A 13,080-nucleotide genomic window follows, 5' to 3' on the forward strand; every position below is an offset into this window, starting at 1 on the left:
AAGGAAATGGCTGTGTTGGCATATTTAGCAGTGCTCCAAATCAAGGGCGTTGTTTAAGGCTCACAGAGGATCATGAACCTAACCCATCTTCAGGGCTGGGGGCCCTAGGCTATCTCGGTCTTCCAGGACAGCGGCTCTCTTATCTCCCTAAAGACAGGAGGACTTCAGAGCGCTACGCTGCAACCTCTTTCCCGCTTTGCATTTGCTTGGGAGAGAAATTTTCCGTAATAGGCCCTAGGTCTTTAGGCTGGGCGAGCCCAGTGCTAAGCTCAGACCCTGAGAGCAAGGGTGGAGCAAGGCTGAGGAACCCACGGGTGATCCAAAAGCTTCAGCAAACAAAGGAGGAGCCGGTGCACCTGTGCCTGGATCTCCTCGCGTCTCCAAATTCCGTCCGCACCCGGGCTTCCGCCTCTAGACCTCACCCCTGCCTGGAGCCTCGGCCCCGCACTTACTCCCAGTCCTGGGCAATGACCAACAAGGCTGGAGCCCAACACTTCAGGCCCAGCTCCGAGACTTGGTCCGGCCGCAGCACGCGTCGGAGGTCCATTTCAGTCCCCCAAATAAAAACCCCGCCCCCAACCCTCCAGCCACTCCCCGTGGCGCCTAGCGACCGCCGGCCCGGCGCCCCAGGCGCGGAGACGCGCGTCTCTGACGCACGGCGCTCTCAGAGTGACGCACAAGCCCCGCCCCGCCCTCAAGCCCTGCCCAGGCCGTGTCCCCGCCTCCAGTATCCTGAACCACTTCTTCCCGAGCTGAGGAGGCATTTTCCCACCCCGCTGCGGTCTAGGTGGCGTTTCTGTTCGGCCACGAGAGACTGTGTAGCCCCGCCGCCCGCGGGCAATGGTGCGGCGGAGCGCGCGGACGCGGGCGGCCCTACGGCGGGCATGAAGAAGGATGGAAGGGCAGGACGAGGTGTCGGCGCGGGAGCAGCACTTCCACAGCCAAGTGCGAGAGTCCACGGTGCGTGGCCGGGCGGTTCCCTGGTGCTGCGCCGCGCGCTGGACCCACGAGCGCAGCGCAGCTCAGCGCGGTCCCATAGCTTCTTCCCGGACCCCTCACGCACGCCGGCCTCCCAGCTCCCCACAGGGTCTGCTGCAGACTCCGACGCCTCGCGTCACTTACGTCCTCTGTCACCTGCGACCCGGTCATCTGCTCCCCACCTCCTCACCTCCGTCACCTCCTTGCCTGTCACGCTACTGCTCTCCTCTTGCAGGTCTTCCTTGCGCCACCAGCGCTCTCTCCCCTCCTTTTTGTCCTCTCTTTACCTGTGTTCCTTCCCTTCACCCTCACTTCCTGTCCTCCCCCACCCTCATACCTGTGCCCCCCTTCCGCTGAGTCTCTTTGGTCACCTGTGTCCCTCCCTTTCCCTGAGCTCCCTCATATCTCTGGCCGCTACCAGTCACCTGTGCCCACCTTCGGTCACAGAGCTCGGCTCTCCCCTCCCCACACTTGCAGCCCTTTCCATCATCCGACCTCTCCTTCCTGCCTCCTCCCCAGTCACCTACACTTAACCCGTGTCCATTTCTCCTGTACTCTCCCTACACGTCCATTCAACTCATCTGCACCTTTATCATCTGCTTCACCACCCCTCATCTCCCCCTAACTGAGGGTGTAGGGTGATGGGTGGCTGCCCCTTTTCTTCTAGCATGGCATGGTACCTGGTACCTGGCCTGAGCATGCTGTGACTCACATGTATGTGCAGGCAGTGCCTGGCTTCCCAAGCTTCCAGCCTTGCAGTGGCTCAGGCCTCCCACCCACATCCCCCCTGGTAACACCCTCTCTAGTCCCCTCTAGGCAGGATAGAATTAAACACTTCCAGAGGAGTTAAGACAAGTCTTTCCTAGGAAGGGTGAGAGCAGAAGTCTACAGTGCTGTGAAACAGCTGCTCTAGAAAGGATGGACCTGCTTCATCCTGCTGTTTCTAGCGGGTCAGGAAGCCAGCATGGCTCCCCAAGGTCTCCCTTGATGAGCACCTTTCAGGATACCCTGCACTTTTGCAAATGGATTAGTTTGTGTCCCCATAACTCTGCAAAGCATGTCCAAGTTACATATTTGCATTCACCTCACTTCTAGCTCACTTTTCCCTTTCAGTCATACCCTTGGTTTGAGGTAAACACATTCTGGTTCACAGTAGTCCAGTTTGTGCAGTTACTGATTTTGAAAATTGAGAACTGGCTTGCCGAGTCACATTGGAGTAAAAGGATATGCATAAATCTGAGTTGATAGAGTTTAGTACAGTGCAGTTGGTTATTTTTTTATTTTTATTACTTCTTTGAGTATTTCATACAATGTATTTTGAGCACATTCATCCCTCCCCAACTCTTTCCAGACCTCTCCCTACATATTCAACCTCATGACTTTTTTTTTTTTTAAAACTCATTTGAATCAAATTTGTGTTGCATTTCCACTCTTGCGTGTGTGGGCATTCATCGGAGGTTATGGTTGACCTATCTGTAGCACACTCTTAAAGAAAACTGACTGTCTTTTAGCAGCTATCTGTTGTCAATAACTCCTCAGATAGGGGTGGGACTTCATGTTTATGTCCTCTCTCCATACTGAGATTTATTGTTTGGGTTGAACTTGCCCAGGTTTTTTGTGCGTTGTTACAACCACCCTCAGTTCATTTGTATAACTGCCTTGTCAAAGCTAGAAAACACTGGTTCCGTATGGACATCACCGCTTCTGGCTTGTACAATCTTTTTAATCTCCTCTTCCACAATTATTTTAAGTCTAAGGAAGAGGGGAATGATACAGGATTCCTATTTAGGACTGAGCATTCATTCTGTAGCCTCATATTCTTTGCACCTTGACCATTCTGGTTCTCTATTAACTGTCATCTACACAGAAAGCATCTCTGATGAAAGTTAAAAGATGAACTAATCTCTGGGTTTAACAGTAAGTCATTAGAAGTTCGTTTAATATGGTTTCCAGTTAGTATAATAGTAGGTTCTGTCTTAGGATCTATGACCTCTTTACCCACAGATTCTTATCTTCAATAACAGGGCCAGGTGTGAGGTTCATTTTGTGGAGTGGACCTTAAAGCCAATCAGAAAGTAGTTGGTTACTCCCACAAATTATGTCACTAGGAAGGAATCTATAATTTTAAGTATGCCCTAGATGCATTTCCTACAAAACATACTTGACTAATCGTGGTTTCAAATGCAGAAAGAGAATTTTGCTACCTTGACAGAGACCCATGTTTCCTCAACAGTTGTAACTTGTATCTTCTTCAAGAGTAACTGCTATCTTGGCATCTAAGGCCATAGGTTAATTTTTGTTTTATTTTAAAGGTTATTTTATCTTATATGTATGAATACTTGTCTGTACTCATATCTGTGTATCATGTATGTACATGATGCCCATGGAGTCCAGAGGAGAGCATTCAGATCTTAGGAACTGGAGTTAACACGAGTTGTGAATTGTCATGTGGCTACTGGGAACTGAATCTGGGTCCTCTACCATCGAACTACAATGTCAGCCCAGAGAAGTGGCAAGTTTACTCATTCCTCTGTGCCTGGTGCACCTGGCGGTAAACATCTGTTAGTTTCTGAAAGTTCTCTCAGGGTGGATCTGCTCTGGCACACTCAGGAATCTGAAACATGACTGCTACAGCATACAAGTGTGCCCTTTAGGTTCTGAGAGTTGCTTTTGGGAAATCCTAGTGAGCACAAGTAGGTATCTCACAATTACTGGTAATGGGCTGGAATGCCTGCATTACTCCTTGTTTTTAGCATATTTAGGGTAGATGTCTATTTGTTTCAACAATTTACATTATTTTCCTCATTGTATTGTCCTGGTGCTTTATGAAAGGTCAGTTTAGCTATATTATATGGTTATATTTCTAGCATTCCTATTCTGTTCCATTGGTCAGTACTCCATTGATTATTTAAGCTTTATTTTTACTGTATAAAAGTCCTTTGATTATATTCTTCTTCTTCTTCTTCTTCTTTTTTTTTTTTTTTTTTTTTTTTGCTTCTGAGGAAGGCATTTATTTATTTATTTATTTATTTTTATTTTCTATATTCTTTATTTACATTCCAAATGATTTCCCCTTTCCCAGTTCCCCCTCCCCATATGTCCCATAAGCCTTCTTCTCTCCACTCATTCTCCAATCACCTCTCTCCTTTTTCTCTGTCCTGATACTCCCATACAATGCTAGATCAAGCCTTTCCAGGATCAGGACCCTCTCCTTACTTCTTCATGGGAGTCATTTGTTATGTTAATTGTGCCTTGGGTTTTCAGAGCTTCTGGGCTAATTAATACCCACTTATCAGAGATTGCATTTTATGTGTATTCTTTTGTGATTGGGTTACTTCACTTAGGATGATATTTTCCACATCCAACCATTTGCCTAAAAATTTCATGAATTCATTGTTTTTAATTGCTGAGTAGTATTCCATTGTGTAAATATACCACATTTTCTGTATCCATTCCTCCATTGAGGGACATCTGGGTTCTTTCCAGCTTCTGGCTATTATAAATAAGGCTGCTATGAACATAATGGAGCATGTGTCCTTATTGCGTGCCGGGGAATCCTTTGGGTATATGCCCAGGAGAGGTATAGCAGGGTCCTCCAGAAGTGTTATGTCCAGTTTTCTGAGGAAACACCAGACTGATTTCCATAGTGATTGTACCATCTTACAATCCCATCAGCAGTGGAGGAGTGTTACTCTTTCTCCACATCCTTGCCAACACCTGCTGTCTCCTGAGTTTTTAACCTTAGCCATTCTGACTGGTGTGAGGTGAAATCTCAGGTTTGTTTTGATTTGCATTTCCCTAATGACTAATGATGTTGAGCATTTCTTAAGGTGCCTCTCGGCCATCTGAATTTTTTCAGGTGAAAATTCTTTGTTTAGATCTGTACCCCATTTTTTAATAGAGTTATTTGGTTCCCTGGGGTCTAACTTCTTGAGTTCTTTGTATATATTGGATATTAGCCCTCTATCGGATGTAGGGTTGGTGAAGATCTTTTCCCAATTTGTTGGTTGCCGTTTTGTCCTTTTGACAGGGTCCTTTGCCTTACAGAAACTTTGTAATTTTATGAGGTCCCGTTTGTCAATTCTTGATCTTAGAGCATAAGCTATTGGTGTTCTGTTCAGAAACTTTTCCCCTGTTCCCATATCCTCAAGGGTCTTCCCCAGTTTTTTTTTTTTCTATTAGTTTCAGTGTGTCGGGTTTTAGTGGAGGTCCTTGATCCACTTGGAATTGAGCTTAGTACAAGGAAATAAGAATGGATCAATTCACATTCTTCTGCATGCTGACCTCCAGTTGAACCAGCACCATTTGATGAAAAGGCTATCTTTTTTCCACTGGATGTTTTCAGCTCCTTTGTCAAAGATCAAGTGACCATAGGTGTGTGGATTCATTTCTGGGTCTTCAATTCTATTCCATTGGTCCACTTGCCTATCACTGTGCCAATTACCATGCAGTTTTTAACACTATTGCTCTGTAGTATTGCTTAAGGTCTGGGATACTGATTCCCCCAGAAGTTCTTTTACTGTGGAGAATAGTTTTAGCTATCCTGGGTTTTTTCCAGATGAATTTGAGAATTGCTTTTTCTAACTCTGTGAAGAACTGAGTTGGGATTTTGATGGGGATTGTGTTGAATCTGTAGATTGCTTGTGGCAAGATGGCCATTTTAACTATATTAATCCTGCCAATCCACGAGCATGGAAGATTTTTCCATTTTCTGAGGTCTTCTTTGATTTCCTTCTTCAGAGACCTGAAGTTCTTGTCGTATAGGTCTTTCAATTGTTTGGTTAGAGTCACACCAAGATATTTTATATTGTTTGTGGCTATTGTGAAGGGTGTCATTTCCCTAACTTCTTTCTGAGCCTGCTTATCCTTCGAGTATAGGAAGGCAACTGATTTGCTTGAGTTGATTTTATAACCAGCCACTTTGCTGAAGTTGTTTATCAGCTGTAGGAGTTCTCTGGTGGAGTTTTTTAGATCACTTAAGTAGACTATCATATCATCTGCAAATAGTGATAATTTGACTTCTTCCTTTCCAATCTGTATCCCTTTGATCTCCTTATGTTGTCTACTTGTTCTAGCTAGGTACTATATTGAAAAGATATGGAGAGAGAGGGCAGCCTTGTCTAGTCCCTGATTTTAGTGGGATCTTTTCAAGTTTCTCTCCATTTAGTTTGATGTTGGCTACTGGTTTGCTGTATATTGCTTTAACTATGTTTAGGTATGGGCCTTGAACTCCTGTTCTTTCCAAGACTTTTAGCATGAAAGGATGCTGAATTTTGTCAAATGCTTTTTCAGCATCTAATGAAATGATCATGTTTTTTTTTTTTTAATTTGTTTATGTAGTAGATTGCATTGATGGATTTCCTTATATTGAACCATCCCTGCATCCCTGGGATGAAGCCTACTTGATCATGGTGGATGATCATTTTGATGTGTTCTTGGATTTGGTTGGCAAGAATTTTATTGAGTATTTTTGCATCGATATTCATAAGGGAAATTGGCCTGAAGTTCTCTTTCTTTGTTGGATCTTTGTGTGGTTTTGGTATCAGCGTAATTGTGGCTTCATAGGACGAGTTGGGTAGTGTTCCTTCTGTTTCTATTTCGGGGAATAGTTTGAAGAGTATTGGTGTTAGGTCTTCTTTGAAGGTCTGATAGAATTCTGCACTGAAGCCATCTGGTCCCATGCTTTTTTTGGTTGGAAGACTTTCTATGACCCCATTTATTTCTTTAGGGGTTATGGGACTGTTTAGATGATCTATTTGATCCTGATTTAATTTTGGTGTTTGGTATCTGTCTAGGAAATTGCCCATTTCCTCCAGATACTCCAGTTGTGTTGAGTATAGGCTTTGGTGGTAAGATCTGATGATTTTTTTAATTTCCTCAGTTTCTGTTGTTATATATCCTTTTTCATTTCTAATTTTGTTAATCTGGATACTGTCTCTGTGCCCTTTGGTTAGTCTGGCTAAGGGTTTATCTATCTTGTTGATTTTCTCAAAGAACCAGCTCCTGGTTTTGTTGATTCTTTGTATGGTTCTCTTAGTTTCTACTTGATTGATTTCAGCCCTGAGTTTGATGATTTCCTGTCTTCTACTCCTCCTGGGTGAAATAGCTTCTCTTTGCTCCAGGGCTTTTAGGTGTGTCATTAAGCTGCTAGTGTATGCTCTCTCCATTTTCTTTTTGGAGGCACTCAGGGCTATGAGTTTTCCTCTTAGCACTGCTTTCATTTTGTCCCATGGATTTGGGTATGTTGTATCATTTTCATTAAATTCTAAAAAGTCTTTGATTTCTTTCTTTATTTCTTCCTTGACCAAGGAAGCATTGTTCAGTTTCCATGTGTATGTGGGCTTTCTGTTGTTTTTGTTGCTATTGAAGACCACTTTTACTCCATAGTGATCTGATAGTAGGCATGGGATTATTTCGATCTTCTTATATTTATTGAGGTCTGTCTTGTGACCGACTATATGATCGATTTTGGAGAAGGTACCATGAGTTGCTGAGAAACAGGTATATTCTTTTGCTTTGGGATGAAAAGTTCTCTATATATCTGTTAAATCTAATTGGTCCAAAGCTTCAATTAGTTTCACTGTGTCCCTGTTTAGTTTCTGTTTTCCTGATCGGTCCATTGCGGAGAGTGGGGTGTTGAAGTCGCCCAAAATTATTGTGTTAGGTGCAATGTGTGCTTTGAGCTTTAGTAAAGTTTCTTTTATGAATGAGGGTGCCTTTGCATTTGGAGAATAGATATTCAGGATTGAGAGTTCTTCTTTGTGTGTTTTTCCTTTGACCAGCAAGAAGTGTCCCTCAGTGTCTCTTTTGATGACTTTAGGTTGAAAGTCAATTTTATCTGATATTAGAATGGCTACTCCAGCTTGTTTCCTGAGACCATTTGCTTGTAAAATTGTCTTCCAGCCTTTTACTTTAAGGTAGTGTTTGTCTTTGACACTGAGGTGTGTTTCCTGTATGCAGCAAAATGTAGGGTCCTGTTTCCTTATCCAGTCTGTTAGTCTATGTCTTTTTATTGGGGAATTGAGTCCATTGATGTAAAGAGATATTAAGGAATAGTGATTATTACTTCCTGTCATTTTTGATGTTATTTTTTATATTTGATTGGTTATCTTCTTTTGGGTTTGATGAAAGAAGGTTACTATCTTGCTTTTTCCAGGGTGAAGTTTCCCTCCTTGTATTGCTGTTTTCCTCCTATTATCCTTTGTAGGGCTGGTTTTGTGGAAAGATATTGGGTTAACTTGGTTTTGTCATGGAATATCTTGGTTTCTCCATCTATGGTGATTGAGAGTTTTGCTGGATATAGTAGTCTTGGCTGACATTTGTGTTCTTTTAGAGTCTGCATGACATCTTCCCAGGATCTTCTAGCTTTCATAGTCTCTGGTGAGAAGTCTGGTGTGATTCTGATAGGTCTTTTTTTATATGTTTCTTGGCCTTTTTCTCTTACTGCCTTTAATATTCTTTCTTTGTTTAGTACATTTGGGGCTTTGATTATTATGTGACGGGAGGTATTTCTGTTCTGGTCCATTTGGAGTTCTGTAGGCTTCTTGTATATTCATGGGCATCTCTCTCTTTAGGTTAGGGAAGTTTTCTTCCATAATTTTATTGAAGACATTTGCTGGCCCTCTAAGTTGTAAATTTTCACTCTCCTCTATGCCTATAATCCTTAAGTTTGGTCTTCTCATTGTGTCCTGGATTTCCTGGATGTTTTGGGTTACAAGTTTTTTTGCATTTTACATTTTCTTTAACTGTTGAGTCCATGGTTTCTATGGTATCTTCAGCATCTGATATTCTTTCTTCTATCTCTTCGTATCCTGTTGTTGATATTTGCATCTGTGGCCTCTGATTTCTTCCCAAGGTTTTCTATCTCCAAAGTTGTCTCCCTTTGTGATTTCTTAGTTGTTTCTACTTCTGTTTTTAGATCCTGGATGGTTTTGCTCAGCTCCTTCACTTGCTTGTTTGTGTTTTCCTGTAATTCTTTAACAGATTTTTGTGTTTTCTCTTTCATGACTTTTGCCTGTTGACCAAAGTTCTCCCTGTATTTCTTTAAGTGATTTTTTGCATTTCCTCCTTATTGGCTTCTATCTTTTGACCTGTGTTCTCCTGAATTTCTTTCAATGATTTTTGTGTTTCCCTTGTAAGGGTTTCTAACTTTTGATCCATTTTCTCATGAATTTCTTTAAGAGATTTATTTATGTCCTTCATGTGTTCCTGTAACAGCATCATGACCTGGTGTGTTGGGGTATCCAGGACGTGCTGTTAATGGAGAATTGGGTTCAGATGCTGCCATATTGCCTTGATTTCTGTTAGTAACATTCCTACTTTTGCCATTTGCCATCTAGTTCTCACTGGTGGTAGTTGGTCTTGTTGTCAATGCCAGACTCACCAGTTCAAATTGCCTCTTCCTAGATGGCCTCCGGGTGCACAGCTGGCCTCCTGCACTGCCTAGAGATGGGGCGCCGTGGCCCAGGCTGTTCCTGATCCAGAGGCAGAGACCAGAAGGCACGATTATATTCTTTCTCTTCAGATTGTGCTGATTATTCTGGGTTCTGATTCTCTGCATAAACTTTAGAATCTGTTTATGTCTACAAAGTAACTTGCTTGGGTTTTGATTGGGATTGCATCCAGTTTGTAGATAAAATAGGGAGAACTTACATCTTCCTGTTCATGAAAATGGGCTATCTCCCATTTATTAAAGTTATTTTTAGATGCTTTCATTAGAGTTTTATGGTTTTCTTTTGCATATTTTAAATATATTTTGTTAGATTTCTACCTATTCTATTAACATTAAATTTTTTGGCATGCTAGTGTAAATGATGTGTGTTTTATATTGAAATTTCACTTTCCACGTGTATGTGGGTTTTCTGTTGTTTTTGTTGCTATTGAAGACCACTTTTACTCCATAGTGATCTGATAGGAGGCATGGGATTAGTTCGATCATCTTATATTTGTTGAGGTCTGTCTTGTGACCAATTAATTATATGGTCGATTTTGGAGAAGGTACCATGATGTGCTGAGAAAAAGGTATATTCTTTTGCTTTAGGATAGAATGTTCTATATATATCTGTTAAATCTAATTCGTCCAAAGCTTTAATTAGTTTCATTGTGCTCCTGTTCAGTTTCTGTTTTCCTGATAGGTCCATTGAGGAAAGTGCAGTGTTGAAGTCACCCACAATTATTGTGTTAGGTGCAATGTGTGCTTTGAGCTTTAATAAAGTTTCTTTTATGAATGAGGGTGCCCTTGCATTTGGAGCATAGATGTTCAAGATTGAGAGTTCTTCTTGTTGTATTTTTCCTTTGACCAGCAAGAAGTGTCTCTCAGAGTCTCTTTTGATGACTTTAGGTTGAAAGTCAATTTTATCTGATATTAGAATGGCTACTCCAGCTTGTTTCCTGAGACCATTTGCTTGTAAAATTGTCTTCCAGCCTTTTACTCTAAGGTAGTGTTTGTCTTTGACCCTGAGGTGTGTTTCCTGTATGCAGCAAAATGTAGAGTCCTGTTTACGTATCTAGTCGGTTAGTCTATGTCTTTTTATTGGGGCATTGAGTCCATTGATGTTAAGAGATATTAAGGAATAGTGATTGTTACTTCCTGTCATTTTTGATGTTATTTTTTAAATTTGATTGGTTAACTTCTTTTGGGTTTGCTGAGAGAAGGTTACTATCTTGCTTTTTCCAGGGTGAAGTTTCCCTTCTTGTATTGGTGTTTTCCTCCTGGGCTGGTAGCACACATTTGTTGAAATAATTAATTAATTAATTTGCTTTATATCTTGATCAATTGAAGCTTCCCCTCCCTCCTTTCCTCCCAGGCCCTTTCTCTTATGTGTCATCCCCCTTCCCACTCCTCAGAGAAAGGGAGGCCTCTCATTGATATTAACCTGCCTTGGCAAATCAAGTTGCAGTAGCACTAGGTACATCTTCTGTTGAGCCTAGATAAGGTGGCCCAGTTAGGGGAAAGGAGTCCAAAGGCAGACAGTGTAGTCAAAGAGAGCCCCTGCTCCAGTTTTTAGGGGTTCCACATGAAGACTAAGCTTCATATCTTTGCATATGTGTAGGGGCATAGGTATATCCCTTGCATCCTCTTGGGTTGGTGGTTCAGCCCGTGAGCCCCTATAGGCCCAGGCTAGTTGACTCTGTAGGTTTTCTTGCGTTGTCCTTGACTCCTCTGGCTCTCTCAATACTACTCCCAGTCTTGCACAAGATGCCCTGAGCTCTGCCAAATGTTTGGCTGAGGGTCTCTGCATCTATTCCATCAGCTTCTTGAAGAAGCCTCTCAGAGGATAGTTACACTGGGTTCCTGTTTGTATGTATCGTGTTCGATTACTTTATATGTTAATATGACATTGATGGTGGGGTCTCAAGTTGGGCCAGTCATAGGTTGGCCATTTCCACAATGTCTGCTCCATCTTTATCCCGGAATATCTTGTAGGTAGGACAGATTGTGGGTGGAAGGTTTTGTGGCTGAATTGGTGTTCCTATCCCTCCATTGGAAGTCTTGCCTGGTTACAGTAGGTGTTCAGTTTAGATTGGTGGCACATAATTTTATTCCCATCATCTTCACAGGTAGAGACAGGTATGTCATTATAGGGCTACTCTGTTCGATATGATGACCAGAGTAGCCCTTCCAAACCAGTCAGAACTATATAGTGATACCCTGTCTCAAAACAAACAGCAAGCAAACAACAACAAAACCCTGACATAAAAACTAAAACCAAGCCAAAACAAAAACATTCACTTGTTCATTGCTGGCATATAGGAAAAGTGATTGACTTCAATATATTAACCTTGTGACCTTAACTCTTGATATAATTATGTATTAAGTTCTAGGTCTTTTTGTGTATTCATTCAGATGTTTTTCAATTAGATAATACAGCTATCTGTATTTAAAGGCAGTTTTACATATTAATTTAAATCCTTTTTTTTGTTTTCTTGCACTAAGTAGGATTCCTAGAACTGTGTTGAAGAGTGAGAAGGGTGCCCTTGTCTTGTTCTAGGTCTGGGAGAAGCTTTGCCTTCCTCACTGTTAAGTATGTTAGTTTTTGATACTTGGTAGATAGGTATTCTTTAGCAGTTGAGGAAGGGTCTAATTTTAGGTTGTTTTAAAATTCACATTTTCTCTTATGTATTTGGCTTAGGTTTACTTTTTCATTCCTGATAAATTAATGTCACCTAGCTAAAGTAGTATTTTATTTATCTTTTAAAATAAAGTTGATATGTTTAGAAATTATTTATTTATTTAAAATATTTATTTTGTGTATATGAGTGTTTTGGCTCTATGCCCTCCCCCCCCCTTTTTTTTTTTTAAAAAAATTAGCTATTTGCTTTATTTACATTTCAAATGGTATCTTCTTTCCCAGCTACCCCTCCGAAAACACCCTATCCCATTCCCCCTCCACGTGCTCATCCCCCAACCCTGTTTCCTGACTGGCATTCCCCTATTCTGGGGAATCAAGCCTTCACAGGTCCATTGTCCTCTCTTCTCATTGATGTCTGAAATGGTCATCTTCTGCTACATACGTAGCTGGAGCCTTGGGTTCCTCCATGTGTACTCTTTGGTTGGTGGTTTAGTCCCTGGGAGCTCTGGGGGTACTGGTTGGTACATACTATTGTTCCTTCTTTGGGGCTGCAAACCTCTTCAGCTCCTTGGGTCCTTTTTCTAGCTGCTCCATTGGGGACCCTATGGTCTTTCTATGGTTGGCTGTGAGCCATGGGTATTTTGATCCACTTTCCAATAAGGATCAAAGTATCCATACTTTTGTCTTACTTCTTCTTGAGCTTCATGTGGTCTGGGATTATATCTTGGGTATTCCGAGTTTTTGGGCTAATATCCACTTATCAGTGAGTGTATACTCTGCGTGTTCTTTTGTGATTGGGTTACCTCACTCAGGATGATATTTTCTAGTTCCATCCATTTACCTAAGAATTTCATGAATTCATTGTTTTTAATAGCTGAGTAGTACTCTATTGTGTAAATGTACCACATTTTCTGTATCCATTCCTTCCTTGAGGGACATCTGGGTTCTTTGCAGCTTCTGGCTATTATAAATAAGGCTGCTATGAACGTAGTGGAGCATGTGTTCTTATTACATGTTGTAGCATCTTCTG

The 13,080-nt window shown here is 41.8% G+C and overlaps 1 protein-coding gene across 6 annotated transcripts in view; it reads left to right on the plus strand.

Annotated features, from left to right (window-relative positions):
• The first annotated feature begins 697 nt into the window (after positions 1–697).
• Lmbr1 (limb development membrane protein 1) overlaps positions 698–13,080 on the plus strand; it is a 156,152-nt gene continuing 143,769 nt past the window's right edge. For 5 of the 6 annotated variants that reach the window (XM_052172947.1, XM_052172951.1, XM_052172948.1 and 2 more), the window contains exon 1: positions 698–960. In XM_052172947.1, the coding sequence (XP_052028907.1) occupies positions 895–960 (66 nt within the window). In that variant the 5' untranslated portion in view covers positions 698–894. The remainder of the gene's footprint in view (positions 961–13,080) is intronic. The other variant, XM_052172956.1, reaches the window with a different exon arrangement.

The sequence above is a fragment of the Apodemus sylvaticus genome, chromosome 2, assembly GCF_947179515.1.
Source record: "Apodemus sylvaticus chromosome 2, mApoSyl1.1, whole genome shotgun sequence".
NCBI classification, from domain to species: domain Eukaryota; kingdom Metazoa; phylum Chordata; class Mammalia; order Rodentia; family Muridae; genus Apodemus; species Apodemus sylvaticus.